The 25,118-nt window shown below is 37.5% G+C and overlaps 1 protein-coding gene and 1 long non-coding RNA gene across 5 annotated transcripts in view; one reads left to right on the top strand and one right to left on the bottom strand.

The window, feature by feature from the left end:
• Window positions 1-24,129, top strand: DSC1 (desmocollin 1). Of its 4 annotated transcripts, none has more exons than XM_015282598.4 (17): window positions 1-139; window positions 2,276-2,360; window positions 5,130-5,332; window positions 5,775-5,885; window positions 7,060-7,215; window positions 8,125-8,269; window positions 9,559-9,725; window positions 11,115-11,249; window positions 12,526-12,711; window positions 14,049-14,308; window positions 14,496-14,638; window positions 16,058-16,273; window positions 16,858-17,082; window positions 18,999-19,120; window positions 20,150-20,383; window positions 21,027-21,072; window positions 21,158-21,230. In XM_015282598.4, the coding sequence occupies exons 1-16, from the start codon at window positions 101-103 to the stop codon at window positions 21,060-21,062; spliced, it is 2,463 nt and encodes an 820-aa protein (XP_015138084.2). In that variant the 5' UTR covers window positions 1-100; the 3' UTR covers window positions 21,063-21,072; window positions 21,158-21,230. The 4 variants fall into 4 exon arrangements, with proteins under 4 accessions (XP_015138084.2, XP_004939873.2, XP_426081.4 ...); XM_004939816.5 differs by having other exon boundaries at window positions 5,772-5,885; XM_426081.7 differs by lacking the exon at window positions 21,027-21,072 and having other exon boundaries at window positions 21,158-24,129.
• Window positions 22,777-25,118, bottom strand: part of LOC124417741 — a 42,894-nt gene continuing 40,552 nt past the window's right edge. Inside the window, exon 2 of the long non-coding RNA XR_006938520.1 lies at window positions 22,777-25,118. This is a non-coding gene — a long non-coding RNA (uncharacterized LOC124417741).

Raw genomic sequence — 25,118 nt, 5'->3', positions numbered from 1 at the left:
ACCCTCCCCATCGGCCGGCTCATCGGGCAGACGGGAGGGGACAGAGGGAGACGGCCCGCCGCCGGGACACGCACTCCTCGCCGCTGCCCCGCCGCGCAGCATGGCCCGCGCAGCCCCCCGCCTCGTCCTCGGTCTCCTGGTGAGTGGGGCGGCGCGGCCCGCCGTCGCTGCGCGCTGCTCCGCGGGCGCGCAGCGAAGCGAAGCGTGTGAGGGGCGGGAGGGGGGCGCGGGTCGGTGCGCGGCTGCGGTGTCGGTTGCCGACAGGCGGTGGAAAACGGCGCTTCGTCCGATCGCCGCTTCCCCGAGCGGCTGTCCCTCTGCCGTGGGGTGCGCTGAGCCCCTCGGAGCGGTCCGTTGGCCCAATGGCGGGTTTCCTGTACCTTGGATTAATTGTATTTATATTAGCGCGTAGCTGTGGTAAGGCCTTTCTCTGGGAGGATCGAGGAGTTGCTCTTTTCTTTTCCCTTTTTTCTCTTACCCTGCATCACTGCTGCGGCCAGAAGCACGCGGTGTTACTTTGAGCTTGGAAAAAAGTTACTCGGTAGCACCGGAACACTGAATTTATCACTTTTGTGCCATTAGATATGTAGGTTTTAATGGGAACGCTGCTCTTCCAGATGCGCTGTGCCTTCCTGCCTTTGCTGAGATATTCATATTAAATCTCATAGAAGTGCTGCTGAGTTTTACTCATCCAGCTAATTACAAAGAAAACAAAATTCGCCTGTCATGCAGGGGAGAGAAAGCCTGCACACACCCTCACCCCAAAAGCTGCTGAAGTGTCTTCTTTGGATAAAGTGAAAGGTCGCGGTAGCTGTTTTATACTTGTATTTCCTATCTATCTTATCATTTAAGCTTGTTTAGCCCTATGGTTGCTCTTTGGATGGGTGTCAGGCTGTCCTGGCATTACAATTTTAATATTAGGCATCACTGATTCTGAAAATACCTTAAAACAATGTAATAAGGTTATGTGAATTTAGCAATGTAAAAATTAGCACAGTATCTGTTGGGACGGAGTTTTATCAAATATCTCTTAATAAAGAAAGTGCCGACTAAGGCATAGGGGTGTCTTATATATGCATATTTTTATGTCTCTGTGTATACACATGCGTGTGTGTGTATATCTATGTGTGTGTGTGTATATATATATATATGAAACAGCTCAAACAGCTTTTATGATGAAGACACAGCATTTAAATTGTTTTAATGCAATGCTTGCGCTCCCCATTTCAGTTTAATTTTTCAGCTCATCTTCGCTTTTCTAAGGTTTGCTAATGCCTTAAGGATTTTAAAGTATTTTTATTTAAATATTAATAAGAAAGAAGTCGTTTTCAGAATTACCATTGGCTGTTTTCTTCTCTATACCTTTAATCCTGAAGGTCTTTTTGGTAGGCTCTCTTTTTTGCCACACTTTCATCCTGGAAGAATGAATGTACTTTAAAGGCAAAATACATTTATTTACATTTTTCTGTTTAACTGGCTGTGTGGTTTTTTTTTTTTTTATTACAATTTTAAACGTGGATAAAAACTAGATGGTTTATATATATAATCTGAAGTCGGAGCTAAATTACTCTGTGCTGAGGAATGTCTTTGTACATCTATATGATCCTGGTAAGGAGTTCTGGTTATCTGCTCCTTGGTTAACAACACGCCATTTGAATTTCGAGGAGGACCCCGTTTTGTAACAGGTTATATGGGAGTGGTCTGCTGTCATCCACCACGTTTTATTTATGTCGTATCTAATTGCCAAAGCGAGATTTAACCAGTTGAGAATGTGCTTTGAAGATGCAAAATGAGATGTGTTGTCATATGGGCTTAATGAGACACTTCTCCCTTTAATGTTCGGCATCACCACAACTCCACCAAGTTAGGACTGGTTCACCTTTAATGCTCAGAGGCTTTGGCCCTAAATTGACCAAGAGTGAAGCTGGAGGGAGTGTGCTGCAGAGCTGTATATCATATTTACAGGAAAGTGATTGCATAGGCGACATCTCCTAGTCTAAGGGAAGCTTTGTTGCTGATGTCAGTGCCGTGATTTTGGGAAAACACCACAAATGGTGGACAGATGCAGAGCCCAGTCCTGTTCTCATTCCACAGCTCCGCGTGCTGTGCTGCCTGGTGGCTGTGGGTTGCTTTCTGGACCTTTCCACTGCTTGTCTTTCAAAAAACAAAACGACAACAAACTAAACAAAGGCAACTTGAGTAACAGTAGTTATTATTCAAAATATAACGTAATTTTTTTCCCCTAATTTCTTAATTTTTTTTTGTTGTTGTTTAGGTATTGAGCTTGTGCTGTGACGCTTGCAAGAAAGTCACTTTTCATGTTCCCTCTGTGCTCGAGGCCGACACATTGGTTGGCAGAGGTGAGAAGCTGCAGGTGCCCATCGTAATAGTGCAACACGGCCTCTTTTCTAGGGATGCTGTTAATACTGCAGGAGTGTTTTTTTTTAATTTAATGGAATGAATGGATGACTGCGCGGCCAGTTGAACAGCTGGATCAGCCTTTTTGTGGAGGATACGCCCTGTATTTGTTACAGGTTTGAACACCAGCTCTGGGCACCCATTTGACTTGTGCATAAATAGCTCTTGTCAGCTTTCAGCGTGCATTTTAAAACTAAGATGACATTTAGTGCTTTCAGAATTCAGAGTTCTGGGGCTTAGTATTCAGATCAGTGGCTTAGTATTCCAGAGTGCGCCCATAACCCACAGAGTCATTTGAAGAAGACTGTAATCATTTGGATAATGGGAAGGGAGAAAAGAAAGCAAAACCCACACAACCCAAGAGCCCAGGAGCCGCCTGTGTGTGTGACCAGGGTGAAACAGAGTTGTGACATCTCAACTCTGCTGAGCTGCTCAGGGCACATGAGGAGATGAGTTGCAGAGGTGTCCTGCATGCACATGCCATTGGGATGGATTAGGATTGGATTAGGACAGTGTGCAGGGGATGGGGAGCCATAGGGAAGACTGAAGAATACACCACTCTCCTTTTTATTCAGTATTGAAAAGGCAGCTTTTGAAGGTGTGGCATAGCAGCTGTTATATTCATTGCTGATGGAGACTGAGTTTGAGGCTTCAGAGGTGTTCTGTGTCAGTCCCAGGATAACAGAGATTCATGCTCCAAACCTGCAACCCCCATCCATATCCTACAGTAGGACCAAATGCAGTGCACTTGTAATTCATCGCAATGCTGCTGCTTGGAAAATCTAGTTTTAAAAGTGAAAGTACGTTGACCTCACTGTTAGATTGTACAATGAAAGATTGATACGGCAATTTAAGTGTTTTCTGTGTTCCTGTTGTTTATATTTAAATAAATTAAACTTGATTTAAAAGTAAACTTCACGTTGTTACAGTGCTGTAAAAGAAGTTATATAACATTGACCTTAAACTTTTTTTTCCCCAAACTTTTAACTAGGATTGGAATGTTTGAATGGCATTCCTTGAATGTTTATTGGAAGAGTAATCATTGGATTGTAGCATGACAATAAAAGAAGTCAGGATTTTCTTCATTGAAATAAGGTTTTATATATTTCTGACTTGTGCTCTCTCTCTCTCTCTATATATATATGTATGTATATATATATGAGAGACTATAAAGGAAAGATCCCACAAGGCAATGACATACTGAACATAATGCTGTTTCACATAATCATCGCAGACAAAATAACCATTCAGGTACTTTTGGAAGTGCAATGCTGCAATATGCAGCACTCTATGATGCACTATAAGCGAGGAGGTGATAATTCTGTTTAGAACTAAATTTTCTTAGCATAGATTTACAAAGGAGTGAAGTCCTGTTGCAACACTATAGAAAGGCTATAAAATGTTTAAGCAGTTAAATGAAGAACTTAGTATGGAGGAGAAAAATGAGCCGTATTTAAAACTATGCTTTCCATCTGTTCTTACATTTTTTTTTGAAAGGGAAATGAAATTTATTTTATTTAAAATATCTATGTATGTAGGGTGAAATTTTGAATCTAGTCTAGTCTTAGAATTTTATAACTGTAGAAAAACTCAGTCTACTGTGATACCATTGAAGAATTATTGAGGCATGCTAGTACACAGTTCTCTCTATCTTAAAACTTTTTGCTTAAAAACAAAACAAAGCAAAACAAAACAAAAAAACAAAAAACAAAAAAGCCCCACCAAACCCAAACTATTTTATTTTGGCACTTGCTAAGAGGAAAAAAAATATTTGATTCTAAAACATAACACACCTCCGTGTGTGTTGCAGAGTTGCTTTATCTAGAGCTTAGGTCTCTGGCCTACATCTTTTTCAGTGTGCCAAGTCAGTCTTAGTGCTTTGATGTTATTTAGATTAATTATGGTTATCCCAATTTTGCCTTTTTTTACCCCCTCCCCCCCCCCCCCCCCCCCCAGCTGTTGTGAATAATTATGGCCCTGTGAACCAATTCTAGTGAACTGTATTAAACTTTATTTAAGCCACAATTTTACAGCAAATGCTTTAAGAGTACCTGAGAAGCGTGCTAAGATTACCTGACACTTCCTGTCAACTGCATGGGATTCAGTCTTGTAAATATTAATAAATAGTTCATCCATCATTTGTTCTAGAGTTAGTGTGTATCTCTCTCATCAGTCTGCCTCATAATTTAAAGGCCTTTGTCCTCCCAAGGCTTCTAAATCACGTAGACCCAGTCCATGCTTTCTTCCTGAGGGCAAATCTTCCAAGAAGTAATATCTCCACTGGGAATTTGCATTAGTTAATATCTTCACTGATTATGTGGGGCGCAGAGCACAAGAGAAATGTGATGCCCACTGATCCACTAATGAACGTGTCTGCAGTGTTCATTGCATTTAAATGTATTAGTTTGTCTCTTGTTGTTTCAAGAATCCCGCCAGTGTAGTATTATCTTTTTGAGAGATAGGTATAGATCACCCATGTCCTTTATGAAATACTTTCATAAGCGCAGTAGTGGAAATTTGTGTGAACCCAATCAAATCTAAGTGCATGGATGAGTTCTAGAGTCTTTATTTGTACTGCTTAAATGCCAAATGACATGATTTTTAAAGAGGCTTTGTGTCAGTACATTTTAATTAGGGAATGATTTTTTTCTTTGAGATGAATGTTATCGTTTCACTGTTTGAGTTATTGTCTGAATCTTTTTTTCTTGCAGTTAATATAAATGAGTGCCTTCAGTCTGCAGAACACATCAGTTCCAGTGATGGGAGTTTCAAAGTTCTGGAAGATGGTTCCGTGTATACAACATCTGCTGTTTCTTTATCTGATGAGAAAAGGACTTTTACCATATTACTTAAAGATCTTCAAGAACACGTAGAAAAGAAAATACTTATTGACTTGGAGACAGATGAAAAAAAGGTGGGCCTCTAATTCCAAGGTACCTGCCTTGTTTGGGTGTGATTGTACAGAGTATGGTTTCATGTTGGGTAGCTGTAGTTGGATTTTCAGAAATCAAATAATCAGGCAATGTGCTCTGCACTATAGTGTGTATTTGTGGCAGTTGTTGATTAAATCAGCAGTCATCCTGCTTGACAGGGGCAATGCTAACAAGGAGCTTAAAAAGGAATGTCAAGAATCTTAAAAGCCATGTTCGAGGCGTTCAAGCAGATCTTGTTTGCAGTGATTGAAAAACCTCTTGGATTACTGTCACACTTATAATCGGAAATAGAGACCTCAGAAAAATAAATAGTCAGTGTGGAAGAATGGGATAGTTGTGTGGGAAAAGCATTATGAAAGTTAAGCAAACATATACAGTTATATGGATATATTCTTACCTGTCATTTTGGCCCTCACACAGAAGACTAGGCATGCTCGAGATACAGTTCTCAAGCGAACCAAAAGACGATGGGGCCCAATTCCTTCTGTTATGATAGAGAATTCACTTGGACCTTTCCCACTACAAATTCAGCAGGTACATTTTATACAGTTCTTAATTTTACAGCACAACTACCTTTTATGTGATGATTATGATGAAGAACAGAAGCGAGCACTCATGTATTGTCCACTGATACCATTCCTCTTCCTCCTCTGTCTTGCTCTGTCCGTTTTATGTTTCTTGAGATACTGTAGCTGGAATAACTTGTGATTGTAGTATCAACTAAAAACATGCTACAGTTGTAAAAAGCAGAGGGGCATACTATGACAGGAGAGCTCTTCTGCTTGGAAATCAATGAATCTATGAAGTGTGTAATTCAAACAGGAAAAACTCCACAAAAATCCTATAACATTGCATAGAAGATTTAGTAGACACAGGGAGGATAAAATTTTGTCCACTTGTCTGTATACTTTCTGGAGTTTGGAGTGAATATCTGTAGAATTTAAGACTGGATATGGGCTGTGTTATTAGGAAAAGAACTGACAGTATGGAAACACGTAGACACGAAAGAGAAATACAAGAACTGTGGTTATCATTAATGCATCTAGCCTTCTCTAGATTACAGAATGACTGGTAGCAGATACGTAGAGATGAGTGTAATGACAGAGTCTGTACAGAGCAATCGTTCTACTAATCTTATCTGCCTAACTTCTGGCTTTCAGTAGATAGGGGAAGTATTTGGGGAGGGGGTTGTTTGTAAATAGTTAACTGCTGATGTTACCTCCTTACTCCTTGTAATATGATGTGGAGAGGCTATTTAAATTGGTATGTTCCTGGACTAAGCTATAGGCTGCTTTCTTTTTCCTTTTTCTTTGCTTTTTCTTCACTAGTTACAAGTCATATTCTCAATAAATGCACTGAAGAAGCCATCTGTGTATGAATGTGTATGAATGCAGCATTTTAGAAATAGTAGCTGTCAGAATTACATTTTTTTTTTCCATGCATACTTTCATTTCTTTAGTTGTTCGATGATGATAAATGTTTGAGTTTGAATTAACTACCTAACCCCATGCACACACCTTATAAAGGAAGGCAGTTACAAGTCAGTCTGTTTCCCTATTCTGAGAAACCTAAGCTGCTAAAGAAAATAAATAGATAGAGTTTTATTTTCATCATTGAAAACTTTTGGAAATGTAATTGTAGACAGGGGAAGAAAGTATTAGAGTGCTGCTGCTGTTTTACCCTGGGCTTAAAAATGTGTTCTTTGTAGGTCCAGTCGGATACGGCTCAGAACTACACCATTTATTATTCTGCAAGTGGACCAGGAATTGATCAAGATCCAAAGGGCTTGTTTTACATAGAAAGAGAAACTGGAAATATCTTTGCTACTCGTGCAGTAGACCGTGAGCAGTATCCAAGTTTTCAGGTACTGGGCTCCATAAAGTAAATATAGTTACATCTTTTATTTCTGTCGTGTGTTTGAAAGCTGGGTTACAGGGGAGACGTGGAGCAGACAGGATCTGTAATCAGCTGTCTGTTCAGAGTAGTTTGTCTAGTGTTGGAGCGATGAAACAGATGACAAATACAGAAATAGCTGGTTATTCAGATCTTGAGAGTACCTTTGCTTTTCACTGCCTAGGCTCTAATTACAGCATAGTTGCAGAGAGCTATTGGATTTGCATCACTTCTAGGAAGAGTTTGAAGTCATCCTGGAGTTTTTCAGGGAGAGTTGAAAAGGTCTGCATAGAAAACAGATTGTGACAAATTCCAGATGGCTCTATTTTTGAGCTTTCTGTTTTATTAACAGGGTGGAGTGCTCTCTCTACTGGCTGAGAAGTGTAAGAAGGCGGCTAGTAGAAATAACAGCTTCTGAATAGCTGGGTAATTTGCACTACCTGTTTTTGCGTTGCTACTAAAATATGTTGCATAACATAAATAATAACATTATGTTTAATAACATAAATAATAAAACAGGCAGATAGTTTTGCTGCTTTTCTTGATTGTGTTCTAAGTAGCAATAATTATATCTGAATTTCTAGTAACGCTGAAGTTGTTTCAATGATACCTGAAAAACTGTGTTGAAAAGACTTGGAAGAGATGCTTGACAAAGCTGGGATGGGGAAAGTGACTCAAATGTTGCTAGAGAGGGAAATGAAAAGTAGAAAGATTGGGAAATAGTTCAAGTTTTTGTTTACTTCCCCTTCTACGTGTCTGGTCTTGAGGGCACAGTTGAAACACTGCATTTCTTTTTGTTGACTCCTCCAGTGAGCTGAAAGTGTAACAATACTTCATGGTGCTTAAGTATGAGGTGAATTACTGAATTTCTGTCTTTCAGATCATTTGCTTTGCAAGCACTCCAGATGGTTATTCACCGGAGGTACCCCTTGTGCATACAATCAGAATAGAGGACGACAATGATAATGCTCCATATTTTACACAGGATGTTTTTCAGTTTTGTGTCCCTGAAAACTCCAAGCCTGGTAAGAATTTTTTCAAACTTAACAACACAGTTACCATTACTCATCTCAGCTATGTAGTAATGTGCCATTTAGTGCAGTTCCGTGGGATTTCTTAATTAGTGTTTCTTTGTGGCAAAGACTGAATTTTTAAAGAGCGGCTCAAAATTTTTTTTAATGCTCAGAAATTCCAAAATACCATTAAAAAAAAAAAGTAAAAAGTAACATGTCAGAGAAATTTTTTAAGACTGAAATGATTCAATATTCTTTCAACAGTATAATAAATTCAAAGACTTTTTCTTTTAACTTATCCACGATGAACTGCCTCCATTAAATGCTTTGATTGCAAAGAACAGAACAGAGCAACAATTTTAAAAGACTAGTTTCCTGAACAACCAAGTTGGTGGTATTCTAAGGTGTGTAATACTTTCGATTAAGATTACAATGTGTGTCCAAGGTTTTGAATTAAAGTAGGACACTTTCTGTCTGGGCAGCAGAAGATCAAAGAATCATCGAATTACCAAGATTGGAAAAGACCTGCAAGATCACCTAGTTCAATTGGCCACCTACCACAAATATTTCCCTACTAAACTGTGTCTCTTCATACCATGTCTAAATGTTTCTTGGACACACATCAAAGACTTGTTTGCACCTGTACTCATAGAAGGGCAGGGATTTGCCTGTTACTGAATTCAGATGTTACAAAGAAGAAAAGCAGGGAAAAAAGTTGGCCACAGAGAAGGAATGGGAAAGTAGTGGTTTGTTGTTCCCTGCCATTTCCTGAACTAGGTGTACAGAGTGAGGTGTGTCTGACTTGCTTCACAGAGAAGGCAGTGTCTTCACATTCACCCTCGGAGCATCAGTGGCATTTAATTTTGAGCTCTTCTACTTTCAACTGGATGAGTTATGGGTTAACAATGAAGTCCAGAAGCACACAAAATGGGGAAGCAACATGCCCCAAGGGGGGCACGCAGAACTGCAATTGGGACTGTCAGAAATCACTTAATGTCCTCTTCAGCTGTGTTTGGGATGTTCAGTTAGAAGTAGCTGAAATCTAGACCGTTTATATTTCTTTTGATTATTCTTTTGTCAATAATGCAATACTGTTTGAGAAGGAGGAAGAAATAAAAGATTAAAATAGACAATTTTACGCTATTATCATATTTTCCATGCTATTTATTCTGTTTTCAATACCACTTGTATTTAAACCTGTTTTTTACCAATCTAAAATAGAAATACCTCTTCAAATAATTTTTGCCTATTTGTAGATTTTTTTTTTTCTGTAACTTAAAATTGCTGTATTGTTTTCACAGGTGTAGTTGTTGGAACAGTGACTGCAGAGGACAGAGATGAGCCGTATACTCTGCATACTACTTTGAAATACCGCATTGTGTCACAAACTCCTTCAGTAACCCCAGCGTTTTCTTTGCATGGTGACACAGGTGTCATTTCTGTGTTATCACCACAGCTGGATAGAGAGGTGATATTTCCTGAAGTATATTTAGTGCTGGATTTAGTGCACACATCTTGCTTCAATCCCTAGCATGAGAATCAACAGATGAAGCATTTATGTTGCCTTTTTCTTTGTCTACCACAGTTTTTAGCTAAACTTAGTAGCTGCTCTCCTATTCAGTACCAAAGAGCTGACTGTGGATTCTTATTCTTTCTCTGTTTGTGAATCCCATGGCTGCTGTTTTCTCCTAGGGAAGCTCCACATGAGATGCTCCCTGCTTCTTTACAGGGACGATGAACTAATTTTACTGCATGCAGTCATCCTCCACTCAACAGAAATTTGTAAAATCTAAACAGTAATGCAATGTTAGTTAGCTTTCAAATATAGAAGATAGAGACGTTTTACTTTTTATCATGTTTGGAACTTCTTGGAGAAAAGGTTATGCAAGAGATTGTTTGCATTAGAAAAACGTGTAATTTGAAATATCTAGCAGAAGATAGACGTTCTAGTAAAGAAAAAAAGACTGCTACAACCACATATTCTTGGGGGGATAAAAATAATTGTATTCTGGAACGTTTATGTCACTGCGTGGGTGAAAATCCACATTAGTAGTGAATTGCAAAGTTGTGCACTTGCAGGCACATCAGGAACAGATTTTCTAGCAAGAGAAAAATGCAGTGACTGAGTATCACTGTAACCGCCAAGGAAGCAGTCACAGTGACTACTGAGGAAATTAAAGCTTGAAAAATGTCCACTACTTATCTTTTAAAAATAAATTTATGAAGTGAAACGAATTTTTTTTTCTTTTATCCATGCTGCTTGCTGCTTTCAGGTGTTCTGCAGTGGGGTTACTGGTTTGATTTGCAAGTGCCTTTTTTTGTGTCCAGCCCCTAATTCCCTAGGTTGCTCAGGTATTTGTAAGGGTGCTTTTTTTTTTGTTTTTTTTTTTTTTTTTGTTTTGTTTTTTTTTTTTTGAAGACATTCTGCTGTTGTGACTGATTTGAGAGACATAAGCTTAATGAAAAGTAGCCACAGACTGAAAGCGCTGGAAGCGGGAGAGCACTCTGCAGGGGAGAGTGAAAGAGAATAGGATAAGGGCACATCATTTGAGTCCTCCAAACTATCAGATACTGGGAAACAAAGGTGTTTGTGGATGTTTTGAAGAGCTTTATTTGATGCAGGATATAGCTTACACTTTCTAACAAATGTTGAACTCAGTGCTGCTCAGCACTGTTTTACTCATTTTCCTTCTGGAACTGTAGGGAAAATACTCTTAACTCAGCCATGTCCCCTGCAAAATAAAACAGTGCACTCTGGATCTGAGTTGCAGAACAGGAATAAAATATTTATTTCTGTTGTGTGTAACTGTTAAAAGAAAAAAAAAATCAAACTCTTGTCTAATTTTATTCTTTGCAGCTGGTATCCACGTACACTTTATTAATTGAAGTGAGAGATATGGCAGGCCAGCCTTTTGGTTTGTGCACAACAGGAACAGCTGTCATTAAGATTGAAGATACAAATGACAACGCGCCAACTTTTAAACAGATGCAAGTAAGTCTTCATAAAATAAGTGTCTGTAAAGGGTAAGGAAATTATTTTTATCACCTTTCTAATTCCCCCATGAATGCTCCTTCAAGTTTGATTCCGAGCGTCTCAAGACAGTTAGTGCCAACATAGACCTTTGTGAATGCCATATTGGTTGTTACGCAGTTTGGTAATTAGACCTGCTGCTGTATTAGTTGTTGTGAGTCAGTGGTCTTATATGACCACTGGGAGAAAGCTAACATGACTAATTCACTTCTGCAATGAGTGACCATAGAAATCTTGTAATTTAACCGTACTATGATTCCGTAATTTTTTTTATTTTTACTTTTTAAGGGGTGGAGGTGGAGGGATAGATTGACCCCTAAGCATTTTCGTGACCCCGTTACCTTTGACCAGCCTCTGACTGACTACTTGTGTTAATGTCAGTGAAGTAGATGCAGGGATTTTCATTTCATTATGTTCCCTTCTTCATTCACATTTTGACATAAAATTTTTTGACTGCTATCTTTCAAAAGTTTTTGCCAGGAAACAAAGCTGACATTTAATTGCTAGGTTAATTTCTCTTTTTAGAACTTAGTATATCTCAGTAAGCATATATACAGCTGAAATGCTGTAGGAGACCTTGGTATGAAGATGGATAAAATACAGTATCGAAGAAGAGTAGATCATTATCTGTGAAGAATACACATACATAATCTTTTCTACCTGCTACTGTAGAACATTATCAATAATATTAATTAAGAACCACTCTTATCTTGCTTCTTGAGCTTGTACAGAATGGCACAGCTCTTTAAAAAAATATATATATAAATAAAACCCTTTTGTCCATTGTCATCCAAGTAGAGATGTATTTTGCCTTTCTTCAAGTACTTATTATTTGTTTATATATGTATTTTATTTAACCTGTGGCATTTTTTCACGTGCTGTTCTTAATTACATTGTACATAGATGACCATCTGCAGCTGATTTAACTCAAGAGAACTGTGCTTATTTACCTTTCCTGGAAAGAGAATTCCAGGCTTTACATCATTGATAGCTGGGAGTAAGAGAGAGCTATACTGCAGGAAAGGGTTCCTGTTGCAGTCAGTGTGTGAGGGAGGTGAGGGAAGAAGTACATTAATGCACTGAAATGAAATAAGTCATTGTGCCAGCGTGGTAAATTGGCTCTTTGAGTTTAAGTGCAGTATTGTGGTCTGAAGTTTTAAATACAGCGTTGTTCACTCCTGAATTGTGGAGTGGTGTTCTATGATTTAAATCTAACTATTTTTCTTTTGATAACAAGTATGAAACACAAGTGGAAGAAAACAGAGTGAATGTAGACATCCTGAGAATTTCTGTTGTTGATGCTGATGAGTTTGGGGCACCTGGCTCCACAGCTGTTTATGAAATTATAAGAGGAAATGATGACCATACCTTTGAAATTACAACAGACAGAAACACAAATGAAGGAATACTTTGTGTTGTTAAGGTAAGTAAAAATGAGACTTGTAGAGCAACATTTTTGTCTTCAGGTGTTGCTTTTAAAACCAATAATGTAGAACACAGAATACTCCATGTGTGTGTGCGCATGCAGAATTCGAGTATTGCTCTGTGTTTCACCATCTAGCAGAGCTCAGTGCCTTTTCCTGGTCCCACAGTTTCAGTTGTTGAGACGTAGGGGTGTAACTGAGGAATGCTTCATGGTCAGGTTTTTAACAGAAGTGAGATTGCATATGAACAGGGGAGTGAGGAGCACCTCCTCCAGCCATCTTCTTTCTGGGAGCTGATTAAATTTACTGCCTTCACTTAAAATTCTCCAGGCTTCGTTTTTCAGAATAGTGAATATAGGTTTGCTTTTCTGGGGTGCAGATGTGAGATAGAGGTTTTGCTCTGCTTGTACTCCCTTTGCCTTTTAGTGCCTGTCTGGCATCTGTAAGAGCTGTGCAAAAACAGGTAACTTCTAAGGAGCAAAGAAATCTGATATTAACATTTGAAGGTGTAAGTGATAAGAGTAGAGAAGCTATCATGTTTTTTTTTTGTTTGTTTCTGATAACCATTAGGTTTTTCATTTGGGTTGTTAGAGTTACGGTACTATGGTTAGGTTGCAGTTAGACTTTTATCTTTGAGGTCTTTTCCAACCTAGCAATTCTATGATTCTACAATAAAGCTGTGCCTGTAATTTCTTATATGTAGCGTAGCTCTGTAGTAGACCAGAGTTTATTTTAACTTCAGGATATAGATAAATTTATTAATGGCATAAGATGTCCTTGGAGAACGTATCTGAAGAATTACATCTGTAGATGCTTACTCATAAGCCCTACAAATTAAGATGTATTTGCAGCATATGATGTCTTACTGGGAAATAAATGTAGATGCTGGCATGAGGCATGATTGACTTGTGCTGGAAAGAAAATACAGCCAGTTAGGTGTAGGAGGAGAAAGTTCTTCCACATCTAGTTTGTATTTCAGTTCTGTTGGTAGTTCACTAGCAAAATATTCATCTAAATATGTACGGTGATGCTGATTACCTTATTAGAGACTGTTTTGCACGTTTTTTTCTTTGATAAACTTAGAATGTGACTTGTTTTATGGTTATTGTTCATATCTTGTCTCTTTACTGTGTCTCAAGCTGGATGTTCCAGAGTGATACCTGATTTCTTTTGTAAATAAATGTGGCACAGTTTTATTTACTTAATAATTATGAGAAAACAATGCCAAGTTTTATATTGGTTTGAAGTGGGAAGGGAAAAAGTGTGCGTGTGTGTGTGTGTGTACACGTGTGTGTTTCTGTATGTATATGTGTGTATATATGTATCTGTGTTTCAGGGGCTGGATTATGAAAATGCCAAACAAAGGATCCTCGTGATTGCAGTCAACAATGAGGCACCCTACATGCTGGCACCACATTCACAACAAGTCGTTCAGAGCACCTGCACTGTTACAGTGAATGTCCTAGATATAGATGAGGGGCCAGTGTTTAAACCCTGTTTCTTCCGCATGGATGCTAGCGAATGTGATGACATTGGGACAAATATTGGGAAATACCTAGCAGAAGATCCAGAAACTGGAAATAGTGAAGGCATCTGGTATGAAACGCTGTTTTCTACTAGTTTATTTGGAGTAAAACAAGGAGGGGTGTGGGAAGGGGGAATATCCATGTGTGTATATATATGTAAATACATGCATTTGTGTAGGCGAGTGTGTGTATATATAAATATACACACGTGTGTGTATTTAAGATCTTTGGCTAAACATCAAAATTGTTCTTAACAGCTACAAAATACCACCTGGACAGTGTAACTGGGTCAATATTGATGAAAAATCAGGTGAAGTCAGAACTGTCAGAGTCTTGGACCGAGATCTAGGAGAAGTGAAACGAGGTCAATGCAATATCACAGTCCTCGCAATAGACAGAAGTGAGTACTAAATGCTGTCATCTTCATTTGTAGTTTGTAGAAGAATTTCTCATGCAAATTAACATAGCTACAGCTACATTGATTCAGACCAGATGTGCACTTAGTTTGTTTTCTTACTTTTGGGATGACTCTATCAAATGCTTAGGTAATATTATTACCCTTACACATCCAGTGGCAGGATTTATTTTTAGCCTTTCTGTGCTAAAACATCAGCTGGAATAAAAAGCATACCTTGAAGTTGCTTTACAGCTAGGTATCATGACTCTCTCCAAGGCTTGGATATTAAAATTACAGGTAAACCACACCAGTTTAAATTGCATAGAGATTCTGTTGTATATAAAATAAGCATGCTATATTTCTACAATTCAGTATGTCCAGTGACACTTTTAAGAGGTAAATTTGATATAATTTCTCTGTAACACTTGTACAAGCATTGACTGTTCTTAGATTATAAAAAAAAAAAATCAGGTTAGGATAGATAGATACAGTTCTAACATGTAGGCTTTGGTGATAAAGTGCGCTTTACGGCTGAAAGAAGCATACCGTATCGGAAAACATTCGTGTATCCAGGGGAGGGAGAAATGTGTTGTAGGGAAGCATATTTTTCTTCCAGGAGCAAAAATACCAGAAGCCTTCCCTTTCTGCTTTTGTCTCTCAGTTTGTCATAGCCTCCTTTACCTTGTTTCTTTTACCCTTCTTTTCTCATCCTCCTGTTAGAGCAGTATATGTACGCACGTAAGATGCCCATGAACAACAAAATAAACTGTCCACACACAAAACATGGAACTTTGGGACATCTTAATTTGGTAGTACTCTTTCTGTTTGTACCAGTACACATTGGCGCAATTAACGATGACCAGATTTCACAGCTGAAAAGAAATATTTTCAAAGCAAGTCAAGGAATTTCTGTATGGCACCCTGAACTACATAAAAAGATGCACTTCATCTTAAAGGAGTTGATAATTCAGATTTTTATTTTTATATTTTTCCAGTGCGGACTTGAGAAATTGTCCTGTCTCACCCATCAGAGGGGACGAACTTGCAGTTGCAGACTTTCTTCTATCTGTTCCATCTTTCCTGTTTCTTTTCTCCCCTTTACCCACTTGAGGATAGCACATGAATGACACTGACTGTGGCAATTTTTTCTCTGTCACCAGAAAATAGAAGTTCCTTACCAATTCATTTACTCCTTACAAAGTTGTAAGTTGTATGATCAGCCAAGCAAAGACGGGAAGTGGCCAAAAAAAAATCTATGAGAAGGCCCTCTCTGCTTTAGGCCAAATCCATAGCTGCTTTTCACCTTACTTCCTAGCTTGGCTGTTACAGTTAATGATACTTCATTATGCAAATTAGGACTAGATATAAAGAAATGGATGAATATTACTATTAAATGATAAAACAATTATTTTTATCTCGTAGATGGCAAAACAGGCACTGGAACCCTTCAAGTTGTCATCCAGCGTTGCGGCAGGAATTATCTACGGATTCCTACAACTCAGTATACAATGTGCAGAGACAGAAAACCGATCTGTCTCAGTGTAGGGGATGGTGATGACACTTCTTACAGCATGCCCTTAGTCTATCGCGTGACTGACCGTAGCCTGGGTTCCATGTGGAAGATAACACAGCACAATGGTATGTTGAGACTTTCTTCTCAGTTTTTTGTCCTTCAGCTGTGGTCACTAGCCACTTATTTTGCCAAGCAGAGCAGCAGACTGAATGGATTTCACTTCCCACTGTATATGGTTATTCTCATTGGATATAGCAAAAAAACCAAAGGATGGAGGGGGTATAAACTGAGATTTGGATTAATTTTTTCCAATTACTGGAAGTTCTTTTAATAGATGTCAGTTCTGCTAACAGTCTTGACTTGCACAACTAAACAGTTTCATTTACCGCAATGAACTGGGTTGACTTCATAGTTCTGAATGTTTTTAGGAGGATGTATAAGGTTTTGCTTTTCAATTCTAATATTTAGAAGGTGTGGAAAGTATAAATCCTCCAATGTATTGCATTATGTATGTAGTTCAGTGTCAATACATCAAAACTAGCTTTAAACTAACTAGTATGGATTTGACACTGGCTTAACTGTAGGAGTGAAAGATTGTGTTTACAGACCAGATGTGACAGTGGGGTTTCAGATACTGTTAACTTGTTTTTTATTTATTTTTTGTTTTTTTATTCTTGTTTTTTATTTTTTTGTTTGTTTTGTTTTGCAGAAAAGTCTGTGTATCTTTCACCAGTGGGTGATATTCCATTTGGAACATACACTATTCCTATCAGTGTGTCTGATAGTTCAGGAAGGCGGGGAATCAGTGAAATATCAGTTAACTACTGTGATTGTGTTACTCCAAGTGATTGTGGATCTCCTCGTAGTGCTGGGAGTGTTACTCTTGGTGTATGGGCCATCCTTGCAATGATCTTGGGATCACTGCTGTTGCTGTGTAAGTACACTTTTTATCTTACCAAGTGCAAAACACTTTGTCTGCTCAAACTTGATTCAGGCATCTTTACGTGACTCTTGTAAAACTCTATTCGGTAGTTTACTGCACTTACTCTGTATCAATATCAAAGGCTTCTAGCTCTCATCCTGTAGTTCGTGTGTGTGTATTTTTGCTTTTTATTCTTAAAAGAGCACTTTATGTTCTATCTGCTCATGTTAGCAAGATCAAAAAACTGTATTCTGCCTTTTAACCAAAAGGGGATGGGATTTATAGCAATTATCAGATCCTGCTGTCAGGTGAGTATTGCAGTTTGTTCATGGGAAAGTTTACACCTGACTTTGGCATGCATCTTTCTATTTGTAAGAATGCTGAAATCAATTTCCTAACTTTTTTTGTAATCTTTAATGCATCCCAGATTAAACCATGACACTGTATTTAACAAGAAGTATTACAAGAGCCAGCATAATGTTGGAGGTCAAGTTAGATTTTTTTTCCATAGTAGACTAAACCCTTGAGTATGTTTTGTGTTATTGAAGTTGCTCAGGGACAAAGGTTCTGAGCAAGTCAATATTGCTGTTAACCAGTGAGATGGTCTCACTATTACATATCATTGTCACCAAGTTTTTTTTTTTTTTTTTTAACCAGATTCTGATGTAGGCCAACTAACATCATCTCATTTTTAGTGACATGGGGACATGCTACCATACCAAATGACTCAAAGTGGGTTTTTTTCCCCATTAGTGGACAACTTGCCTCGCCCCTTTTCAATTTCAGCTAGCTGTTCTTACTTAGATACAACACTTGGACCTGCCCACTTGTTTGAGCTCAGATAGTTCCATGTTTTATCTAAATGAGTCAAACTCCTGAATTCATGGTGCAGCCAGGAGGGAACTGTCAGATATTGGGATGTAGAGTAGGGGAACAGTGTGAGATGTTGACAAGCTTTTTGTCACTGCCCCTTGAACACGTGCAGCCAAGATATACTTGTTTTATTGTGGTTAGGTTTTACCCAGTGTAGCCTGTGCTCAGTGATTTTATAGTTGTCTTCACATGTGCCAGCACTAGGAGGTGACCCACTAGAATCACTGGTGCAGATCTTGCTGATAGCTGCAGCAGCTATATGAGCGTCAAAGTGGCTCCTGGGCAATTTCCATAGAAGCTTATACGTTTAGAGAGGATTGCTCTGTGAACAGTTAGGCAGAAGTAGTTTATTCCTCATGGATTTCTTTATTCTTAAGTTAAAAACTGGAGAGAGGCATTGTCTGAATGAAATACTTAGGTCTTTGTTTTGAGCGGGGTTTAGTTGCTCATGATTCTTCTATACAAAATTATTTCTGGCTGAGTCTTACACATAATATTTCCACAAGAACAGTAAGTTGAATTCAAGGTATAAATTAAGATTGCTCTGATACTGATCACTCTGTAACATACTTGAAATCTTTCAGGATTTCTGTCATCCTTTCTGCGAAGCAGAACTTTCTGATACTGATACTTCAGCCCACATATTTCCTTACGACAAAATTTGACATTTGTGTATCCATACACAAAAAGTGTGTGCTGTACAGTGTTCTCATGTAGGCGTAAGACACGATTTTTCAACTAGATTTTGTTTTGGTATTTTGTTAATGTGAAATGTTGCAGGCTGTTCTCATAAAGCTTGGATTTATCCTGAGGAAACCAAAATACATTTTACAGTTTAACAATTTCACTATACTGAAAAATCCATGTAACACTTGAAAAACACTGTGTATTTATGCACTTTTGAGTATGGGCATTTTCAAGCACAGTATTATTTTTTTAATGATGTGATACTTAAGCATTTAGGCTAACACAACAAAATTTGCTTTCAAACAAAAGTAGATAACTGTTTTGAGGTAAACTTCATAGCATCTTTCTCACTTATTTCTTCTTCATAGTAATCCTAATTACAATTTGTGGCTGCTGTGGTGCTGGGGTAATGCACAGGCAAGTGACTGATGATTGCGCCAATCACAACTTAATCATTTCAAATACAGAAGCTCCAGGAGAAGAAGTGATGGTAAGTTGTCTGTTTACTTCAACGTAGAAACATGTAATGATGCCATTGCATTTCAGTCTGAGGAGAGACCTATCAGCAAATAAGTGATTTAGTAATGGAAATAAGTAACGAACACAGGGATTATTTATATGCTTTGGTGTTCTATACAATTTGTAAATTCTTAATTCAGGCAGAGTTGTTAACACTGTATATGTTTAAGATAAATACTGGTTTCGATTGCAGTAGCTTCTTCTTGGCCACTAATGTTTCTTCCAAACTTTAACTGTTAGGTTGGAAGTTCCAGGTGAATATTATAATCTGCCACTTTCAAAAATGAGATTAGATGGGAGTTTACTCTTTTGCCCATGTTGAATGTGTGCAAAACATTGTTGCTGTTCCTTGAAAAAGGAATTTTAAATTTAGCACGTAATCATTGTGAGTAATCATCTCCTGTCTCTTCTGTCCCCCACTGACAAAAAAGATTTCTTTAAAAACCATTGAGCTTACTTACCATGAAAAACAAGAAAACTTCTCCTAATGATGACAAATGTCAGTTTTGTTACTGCTTATAAAATATAATGTAGTGTATAATTTCTGTGATTACATACTAGTTTCTCCTTTTCTTCGTGTGATATTCAAACTTTATGAATAGAACAGAATGAACTTCTTCATGTGACTGTATGTCTGATCTAATGGATTACAGGTGGTTGACTTTATAAACCAAACATTTTATGTAATATTGTAAGAAGCGAACGTATGGGTTATAGCACACCTTTCATCGGGATAAAGATTGAGTTGTGGGATCTAATATCATATCTAACTACAGATTTTCCTCTCATCTTAAGATCTTTCTCCAAAGACCACTTATTGATCTTTGTAGACTTCAGTTCTAATGATAGCTTATTGTTCAAAATGTCACTGTGCAAAACTGCGCACTTCAGTTTTTAGTATGGAGAGTTTCTGATTGCTGTCTTACCTTTTGAATTTAAGAAATACAGTAAAAATAATAATGAAAACAAAAGTTTCTCCACTGTTAACATCTTTTATTAGGATCACAATATAATTCCTCTACAAACTACTGATCAAGTAGGATCTGGAATAAAAACAGGAGATCAGCAAACATTTGAAATGGTAAAAGGAAGAGGGCATACCTTGGAATCAGTCAGAGGAGGTGGACATCAGACGCTGGGATCAGTCAAAGAAGGAGGAGGGCAGGCTATGGTGGACACGTGTAGATACTCCTACTCAGAATGGCATAATTTCACACATCCTCGTTTAGGAGAAGTAAGTATTCCAACACTGGTTTCCTAGCGTGTAGGTTATGATCAGTGTATGTAGTCTTCTCAAGAAAGGCATTTGGGCTAGAAAGGTCTTTGGGTTTTTTTTTTTAGCTTGCTTGTTTTTCTTTTCTTTTGCTAGTCTGCGTCCTGTTTTGGAATATTGCCCTTTCAAAAAGTCATCCTTTTATGTATTTTGAGACATAAGCATAAATGACTCTCTTTTCTTAGCTTAAATTGTAAAAAGTATTTGGTTTTTCAATTAGAATATTTAGCTTCATTGATAATAATTACTTAAACTTTTATGAGTTTATTTTTGTTAATTTCTTTGCTTTTATTCTAACTGCTTGCTTGTGCTAACTTAAACCACAATATTTATCTTAGCAATGGTGTAGGAATGTATGTACAACATTTGAAATGTAGTTACTCCATGCCTTGGGGATCAAAAACTCACTCTCACTACTTGTCTAACTACTTTCGTGTATCGGTTGTTCAGTTTTGAATGGATTTTGGTTGTCTGACTGGTTACTTAAACAGGTTCTTCCTCTTCTATTGTTACATATGTAATTAGTAGAAATGATTTCTTTATTAATATTTATATTTTATAATCTTAATGATATAGACCAATCATGTGCATTTTTTGTATGTAGGAATCCATTAGAGGACACACTCTGATTAAAAATTAATCAATGAAAGGTAAATCAAAAGAAAAATTATTTTTCTGCAATACTTTTAGAATAACAATTTAAGAAAATAAATAATGTGTTCTCTTCCTATGCAGAAGGTGCATCTATGCAGACAGGATGAAGAACAGAAACATTCTGAAGATTATCTCCTTTCATATAACTATGAAGGAAAAGGATCCTTGGCTGGCTCTGTAGGCTGCTGCAGTGATCAGCATGAAGAAGAGGCACTTGACTTCTTAGATCAACTGGAACCCAAGTTTAGGACATTGGCAGAAACATGTATAAAAAGATAAATGTCTTTCATGGTGCTGAAAAAAACTGTAAATAAGTGGCTGTCCTACTTTTGTGATATTAGGTATTTTGGAATTGAATGCAACAGTTTCTTCCACCTCTTGCTTTCTGGGGGAAAGGTTTATCAAAATTAATTTAGTGGTGAGAGTGTAACACATTAAATGTACGGCATATTTTTTTTTATACCTACTAGACATCAAAAGTAAGGGGTTGAGAACATTTTTTTTTCTTTAGATTACGTTCATAGAGTAATGCTCTTTTCTATTTAGTTTATACTTCCTATTCTTTGTGGTTGCTTAAAATGCAAAACTTAGTGCCGTTAATGATTGTTTCATCCTTGAAATTTTATTTTTTTGCTTTGGAGAAGGAAAGCTTTTCTCTCTGTTTCTTTGTTTTCTTATAGGTCTGTAGAAATAAAACCAAAAATATTACTGGTGGATATCAAATACCTTGTTAATTTTTAACGTATGAACCAAGCATATGTGAGATACAAAACACTTTCTCATGTTAAAATAAAAAATACTGATGACTACACTGGAAAATTTTATATTTTGATTGAAAGTTAAATATATATATTGTATATATGTAAAATAATATTCAAAAATATATTTTTCTCCTAATGGGTTACTACCCATCAAACTTGCTATCCTAAGGGATTGATGGCATCACACATAGGATATCAGCATTGTATGCGCATATATATTTTTCTTTTAAGGAAATAAGAAATTAAAAAAAAAATCAGGAAACAAGGAGTAACTATGGTACTTCTAATGAATTTTTATGAATGCAAGACAATTCTCATGTTTACTTGATAGAAGTTTGTACCACAGTTTCTTGTGAGTTTTACTGTAGTATCATTACAGAAATGAACATTGCCAAGAGTTGCATAGTTACTACTACCTTCATTACTCCTCTAGTTGTGGACGTCATGAGACTTTCTTTCTGTAAGTAGAACTGGCAGAACATGCAGCCCGATTGGTCTGAACATGTACTCATTAATAATGTGTTTTAGAGATAGCTCTATTTCAGATGCAAAAATATACTGCGATAAAGAGTCTGTTCAAAGTGTGTTATGTGGTGGTTGTAGAGATGGGCGTTCTTACAGTTCTCCGGCAGAGATCATCTGAATCCCATTTGTTATTTTAAGAGCATACATATAAACTATATGTTTTGTATGTACTTCTATCTCGAATCTGAAATACATATGGCAAATGACAGGAGAGTGATCTGAGTGTTGTCATAAGCTATTTCTGGAATTCAATTTCTGCTTCCTAGGTTTTGTATATTTTTAATATTTGCACTCCTGGTTAAGTAATATGTCCTCTGCACTCTGGGAATTCTCTTGTGCCTTGAAAGAATGTCTTCCTGTCTATGAGTAAGACAAACTTTGTGCAATTACTTATCTCTTTTTTTGGAATTCTGCTTTTAGCATTTGCTCCATAAACATATGTCTCAGATACTTTTAAAAATTTACTATAGTTTATTATCTAGATAAGCAGTTACTTTGTACCAACGAAGAGTCACGTTCCTGTGAATGTCAGTGCACAGTTGCTGCTGATTTCCAGTGATTGCTGTTTGTTCCACAGATTATGGTCAGTGAAAACCCATAATATAAGTTAATAAAGTTCTAAAATAATACTTCTAAATCCTGTCTCATTCTGTAAATGGGCCTCAGGCAATTTCTGGTAAGAACTAGCTGTTGTTAAATATATTTTAGGGTTATTTCAAATTGGATATGAACTACAACCGCTGCCAGTGAGTGGTAAGAGTGACAGTCACCAACGGCAAAATTTTAGATGAGAATCATGATGTCCAGAACTTAATTAAGAAAAAAGTTAACATACTCATGCAACACTACTCTTCCTTATCAGTAATATAAATGAGTTTTGCTATACGTTATCCATGGTTAGGCAGATCTGTGGCTGGTGTAAGTCAGGATGGCACTGCTGATGACAGTGGAGCTATGTTGATTTATTCCCTGTAAAGATCTATCTCTGAATGATGTTCTCACTTTCTGTCTTGTATCTTCATTTATTGGCTATACACTTAAGGTGATGTTAATATCCTTCCCTTCCTCCCCTTTTATTATTATTATTATTTTTTTCATTATATATGCATCCTATAATTCAGGATGACCTAGGACGAAATAACTCTTTGAAAATTACTTTTGGGGTGGGATAGAGAAACCTCTAGAAATAATTTCTTTCCTCACAAAATATACTATTAGTATTACTTGAAAGGAATGGACCAAATTTATTTGAACTTGAATTGACTTCCGTGGTTGCTAACTTTAATAACTTATTGAAAGTAAAACAACGTTTTCTACTCTAATTTACATTAAAGATATATTTCTATTTTTCTTTCTTTTACATTTCAACAAATGTAATAGGTTATTCCAAATGAATTAAGTAAACTGAACGTACTGTTTCTGTAAAGCAAAGAGTAGAAAGGTAACTGAGATGCTTTAAAATGTTAGCTGTAAAATGTTTTCAGTGTATCTTTTAATCGTGTGACTGGAGACTTAGTATATCACATTAAAGTTTACAAATACTGATTACCAAATAATACTTTTAAAACACACAAATGAAATATTTTAAAATGTATAATCCACTGGTTGTTATTGTCTTGAATTGCATTAAAAATTGTGAAAATTTGTTTTATTCAATTAGTTCACATCCAAACTACCTAGTTGTGCAAGCCAGTGACCTTGTTTTACTATTTTGTACAACAGTGAGTAATAAATTTTTGCAAAATAAAAGGAAATTGTATGAAGAGACTTCATTTCTTATTCTGTTTTATGTCACAAGCTGGCCAGTGGTCTTGTGGGCTTTATCCTATTAGGCTCTGCCGGGTAGATCTTTGAAGAGTTCAAAGTCTGTTCTCCTGAAGTGCAGGTCTGTGATCTTGTTTTTCACCCTCTTCCCAGGGTCCTGAACTGTGTCATCTTATCATCACCGCAGCCAAGGGTATCTTTGTTTTTTCTGGTACCTAGTGAGCATCATCTTGCTTGTGAGAATGAAATTCAGTAAAGCATCTCACTGTCATCTCTATCTCTTTTGTCAGGAAGTTGTCATTGATTCCCTCCAGGAACCTTGTGTATTGCTTTTGTCTTGTTCTGTTGCCCTCCAGCTCCTTATCAAGGTGGTCAAGTACCATATGCACCAGACCAGTGTCTGAGAAGCTGATTCTAGCTATCCATAGAAGGCCTCATCCACTTACTCTCCATGGTCAGGGACCCACAGCAGGCACACACTGCATAATCTCCCATAGCATCTACTCTTCCGTTCTTAAGTTGACAGCAGTAAGCTCCTCTAGACAGAAGTTTGGGTTGGCATATGGGTACTTTCATCCACTGCAGCAGGAAGTTGCCCATTACTGTTGCTTTTTCTTCCAGGTGCTTCTGTATGACTAAGGGTCTGTCAAGACTATGCTTGACCTAAAAGCATGCCCTGTTTCTCCTCCTCACTGAGGGCAGTGAGCTTGCCTGAGTATTCATGTGCTCTCAGTGTTCAGACAGTTGATGAATTTCAGCTCAACTTCATGCTTTTGTTGCTCCTCCTTCCAGCTCTGGGTCACGCAGTGCTAAGGACTCTAGTGGGAGGAGCAGCATCATAGGGGTCCCTGTGTGCCAGTGCTCCTTGCTGCGTCACTGAGGAGTGCTGGTCAGAGCACCGAGCTTCACATTTGAGTGCTGGTCATACCCATGAAAGGAGAGCTGTTACATTCATGGTGCTGAGTTGCTGGTACACTTGAGCTTGGGAAAAA

This window comes from Gallus gallus, chromosome 2 (genome assembly GCF_016699485.2).
Source record: "Gallus gallus isolate bGalGal1 chromosome 2, bGalGal1.mat.broiler.GRCg7b, whole genome shotgun sequence".
Lineage (NCBI taxonomy): Eukaryota > Metazoa > Chordata > Aves > Galliformes > Phasianidae > Gallus > Gallus gallus.
This window is presented reverse-complemented; position numbering and strand designations above follow the sequence as displayed.

Excerpts from the sequence above, each read along its gene's own strand:
- DSC1 (XM_015282597.4), top strand. The coding sequence starts at position 101 with ATGGCCCGCGCAGCCCCCCGCCTCGTCCTCGGTCTCCTG. Across the intron at positions 5,886-7,059 it reads TCCCACTACAAATTCAGCAG|GTCCAGTCGGATACGGCTCA; the intron begins GTACATTTTATA and ends TGTTCTTTGTAG. Across the intron at positions 8,270-9,558 it reads CCCTGAAAACTCCAAGCCTG|GTGTAGTTGTTGGAACAGTG; the intron begins GTAAGAATTTTT and ends TTGTTTTCACAG.